Source organism: Impatiens glandulifera, chromosome 2, assembly GCF_907164915.1.
Source record: "Impatiens glandulifera chromosome 2, dImpGla2.1, whole genome shotgun sequence".
NCBI lineage: Eukaryota > Viridiplantae > Streptophyta > Magnoliopsida > Ericales > Balsaminaceae > Impatiens > Impatiens glandulifera.
The window spans coordinates 63,738,877-63,743,098 of NC_061863.1; the positions used below are offsets into that span (position 1 = coordinate 63,738,877).

General features: G+C 31.7%; 1 protein-coding gene across 1 annotated transcript; it reads right to left on the reverse strand.

The window, feature by feature from the left end:
- Positions 1 to 419: 419 nt before the first annotated feature.
- LOC124925189 (3-ketoacyl-CoA synthase 6-like) lies at positions 420 to 2,935 on the reverse strand. The gene is made up of 2 exons (XM_047465159.1): positions 2,418 to 2,935; positions 420 to 1,287 (listed from the first exon to the last, which is right to left on the reverse strand). The coding sequence occupies exons 1-2, from the start codon at positions 2,933 to 2,935 to the stop codon at positions 420 to 422; spliced, it is 1,386 nt and encodes a 461-aa protein (XP_047321115.1).
- Between the last annotated feature and the right edge of the window lie 1,287 nt (positions 2,936 to 4,222).

The following is a 4,222-nucleotide window of genomic DNA, read 5'->3' on the forward strand; positions in this document are numbered from 1 at the left end:
TTATATTATTATAAAGAAATAATCTTACTATTTTTACAAACATAATAAATAAATAAATATATTGGTGATTTAATATATTTAATTATGTTTACGGTGTTCGGGGCAGAATCGGGGCGGATCGGAACGGGGACACAAATATCATCCCCGCCCCATCCCTGTTCAGTTTCGGAGAAAAACCGTTTCAAACAGAACAATTCAATTCGATTTTTCAATTTTTGGAAGACGATTTCAAATTGTCATGCTTCCTTAATCCCAATCCAAAAAGTTAATCATCAACCCAACCCACTAGGGAAGGTGCTCAAGAATTGAGGACTGGTAATGGCTAATTGGTGTAGAAAAAAAGATGAAGTCAATGAAATAAAGAAATAATTATCATAAAAGTTAAGAGTCCATAAATAAATAAATAAAACTTGGAATAATTATGAATACAAATGGGCTTGTGCAGGATATCGATCAATACATTCGGCCCATGGGCCCTTTTGGGCCTCATCAGTTATGGGCCTAAGACACTCCCAGACCAAACTTGTACATTTAGGCCCACTTCCCATCCCAAGTTGCCACACCTTATGTCCCTTAAGCACTTTGTCCTTCCCTTCCAAATAAGCCAACTCATACCACAACGATGAAGACGATTGATTCCCGAATCTGTGAAGCGTCGACATTGCAGCCTCTGTTTCTTTCTCTCCAAGATTCAACCCTTTCGCCACTTCCTTTATCACCGGTCTCCCGGAGACCGGAAGGCAGAAATGCTGTATCGCCGATCTGAAATCCGGCACATAAATATCCACCGACTTGTCAACTATTCTTTTCCAGAATACCGACAATCCATACCTAAAAATCTCAGTGAACGGCAAGATTGAAGAACCCAGAAGGGTAATGTTGGACCGAAGGGTTTCTCCGGCGACGAGCAAGAGTTCACGGCGGAGAGCAACTCCTGTGAACCCATTTGAATCTTCTTGTCGGTAAGCAGAGTAATAGGCTTTGTCATCGAAGGCACGTTGGGATCTGAGGCTCAGTCGTAGTTTGTATTTGGATGTTTGATTGAATTGTTTCTTGTTGGAAAGGAAAATGGCGGCGGCCCCCATTCGGAAGACGCAATTGAGGACCATCATGGGTCTTTCTTTTCCGGCGTACCAGCCGGTGGATAAAATCTCGGTGCTTAGGACAACGGCGTTTGAGTTTTTGTGAACTTTGAGGAGATTGCTGGCCATGTCTACGGCTAGGGCGCTGCCACTGCATCCCATGCCGCTGATAGTGAAAGCTTTGATGCTCTCGGTCATCTTGAACCTGTTATAAGTTATAACCATATAACAGTTAATCTCCAATTTCCTTTTTTTTATTTTAATGCTAACGAATTTATGTCTTCCATCTTTACATAAACAATAGGGTTTGTTTGATTTTGGGTTCTTTAGAATTTAAGTTAGCTATGTGATAATTTTAAAAAAAAAAAAAAAAACTTATAAAGGGAAAAATATGAAGATCTAACCTCACAAAGTTTGATAATATATTCAATTTTCACTCTATGTGAATTTATTATTATAGTTTTATTTTTGCACTTTAATATTTATTTGCTCAAACTATTTAACTACAATTTATTTACAATTAGAACAAAATTAAACATTTTTTTACAAGTGTTGATTATTTGGTATTTTCTAAAGGCAAGCTTGATCATTATTGTGGTTATTTTAAATTATTTTCAAATAAGTATTATTTAATCTCTTATTAAATCTACAATGACATTAACTAAATCATTAAATTATTTTTATAAAATATTAAGATATTTTCTTTTTATACTCAAATAATTCACAGTTATATTAAACACAGTTATTTAAATTGAATCAATTAGTTATTTTTATTATTATTTTATTTGTATAAAGTAAATATATATATATATATATATATATATATATATATATATATATATATATATATATATATATATATATATATATATATATATATATATATTAAGATGATAAGAGATTAAAAATCACCAATTTAATTTTAAGTTGAAGATTATGAGATCTTCTTATAACTATTAATCAAGATGACAAATACATTATATATATATATATATATTATATATATATATATATTACATATATATATATATATATATGTGTAATATATATATATATATATATATATATAAACTGAAATACTTAGCTATTAATTCCTTTTTTTGGGAAGGATAATTAGATGTTAGAAAAAAAAATATAAATTAAAAAGAGAGGATAATTAGTGAACTAGAATCCGGATAGTGAATATAATTTTTTTTTGTCACTACTTTGAACAAATTAAGATGAAATATTATTATTTCTACGACAAATGTTACGGATCATATATAACTTCAACTTGGGCAAGAGTGATGTAAAAAAAATAGTGTCCCTTTAATATGTATATATATTAATAATTACCTGTTGATGATGATCGAGGAGAGAGAAGGAGAAGGGCAGAATCCGCTGCAATTGACAATCAAAATGTGGATGTCTTTAGGCAGCAGTTTGGTCTTAGAGAGAAGATCTTGAAAGACCGGAAACAGAACCATGTGCACCTCATCGACTGCGTCCTTATGGTTTGAGAGCGGCGGGATATAGTGAATCGCCGGAGGTAGAGACGTCTCTTCACCCTGGCCGGAGGAGTATAAAACATTGGACATGAAATCGGCGTCGTTTTGGTCGAGGAAGTCAAACATGCGAGTATGTTCCACGAACTTGGAGAAAGGAACCCTACAAGAGTTGGGTGGCTTTAGGCATGAGAAGTCCACAAGGTATACCGGCGCCGGACTCATCAATGAGTAAAACATCTGCAGGTAAAGGAATAGGACCACGACCAGGAACATAATGAAGAGAATGGGTTTCCAGTCTGTGAGGATATTGATCAGTAAGCTTTTAAGTTCTAGAGACAAGAGGATAAGGAGAGAGAGTTGTTTCATCTTTAATCAATAGTAATGTTCAGATACACTTCAGAAGGGCCTGTATATATAATATGGAATCAGTAGACAACTAGACCCATGTTTCACTTTTTATATAATTTTACATAAACATTAGATTCAATAATTAATGACGTTTTAATCACATAAAATAGCAACCATAAATAACTTAGTACGTACAACTCAAAGAGACAACTATAATGTTGTCTCCAATCTGGCTCATGATCAACGAATTCAAGCTAAGCTCTCAATTTGAGCAAGTAGTTATGTCTCTATTTAACTATACACAAAGCCTTGTTTTCTTTGTATTTTTTAAAAAATTCAAACAAAATTAATTTTTTAATCAATTCTTCTTTCCTATCACGTTATTTATTTTATTAACAAAAATACTAAAATACCTTTTATTTTAAATTATTTATTTTATTTTATTTATATATCAATACTCTTTAAATATTTTTACCAAAAATAATTATCATCTTTTCAAAATCATTAACCATCATTATTTTTTTTGTCCTTATACGTTTAAAAAAAAAAACTAATCTAAATAAGGCTCAAATCAATATTTATAGAAATTTACTCTCCATATAGAATTTGACAACATTTACCTTTATACTCGATGTTCTTATTGATATATATGACAACTAGTTTTCTTGTTCACCATATTTATTGAAAGTTATTCATAACTAGCATTTTAAGTCTTTCAAAGCTTAAATGGTAAAATTGAAGATCAAATATGAAACACAACTTTACAACCCTAAAAAATTGAAATAAGCTGAAATTAAAAGTATGAAACACGGTTAGCTATTTGAACATTATTGAATCAAATAAGCCATTTATAAAATAATAATAATAATAAAAAATAGAATATTTTAGTTTGACTGTATATGAGATGAATTAAAACGCACCTGTCTTAACGGAAGCGGTGGCAGTAGCTAGGGCACGCTATCCTATGATGTTGTAGTAGTAAATGAGAATAGAAGAGGAGGAGGACAGATGAAGGTTTCCAGTCGCAATCTCTATGTAATTCTCACCTGTCTCATATTCAACTCCTAAGTCTAACACGGCAAGACAGAGATTTGTCCAATAGGGTTTTGTTTGAATTTTACTTTTGGTCCAAGACACTTTTTAGTCGTATTTCAAATTAAATATTCTTACAGTTTGTGGTTGGTTCAAATGGCTTTGTTTGAAAACACTCCTCCTCGTATGTAAGGATTAAGTTTGAATTTTGTTTTCAAGTATCTATTAATGTAGATATATATATATATATATTAACAAATTTTCCTTAAAAGC

Excerpts from the sequence above, each read along its gene's own strand:
- LOC124925189 (XM_047465159.1), bottom strand. The coding sequence starts at position 2,935 with ATGAAACAACTCTCTCTCCTTATCCTCTTGTCTCTAGAACTTAAAAGC. Across the intron at positions 1,288-2,417 it reads TCCTCGATCATCATCAACAG|GTTCAAGATGACCGAGAGCA; the intron begins GTAATTATTAAT and ends AACTTATAACAG.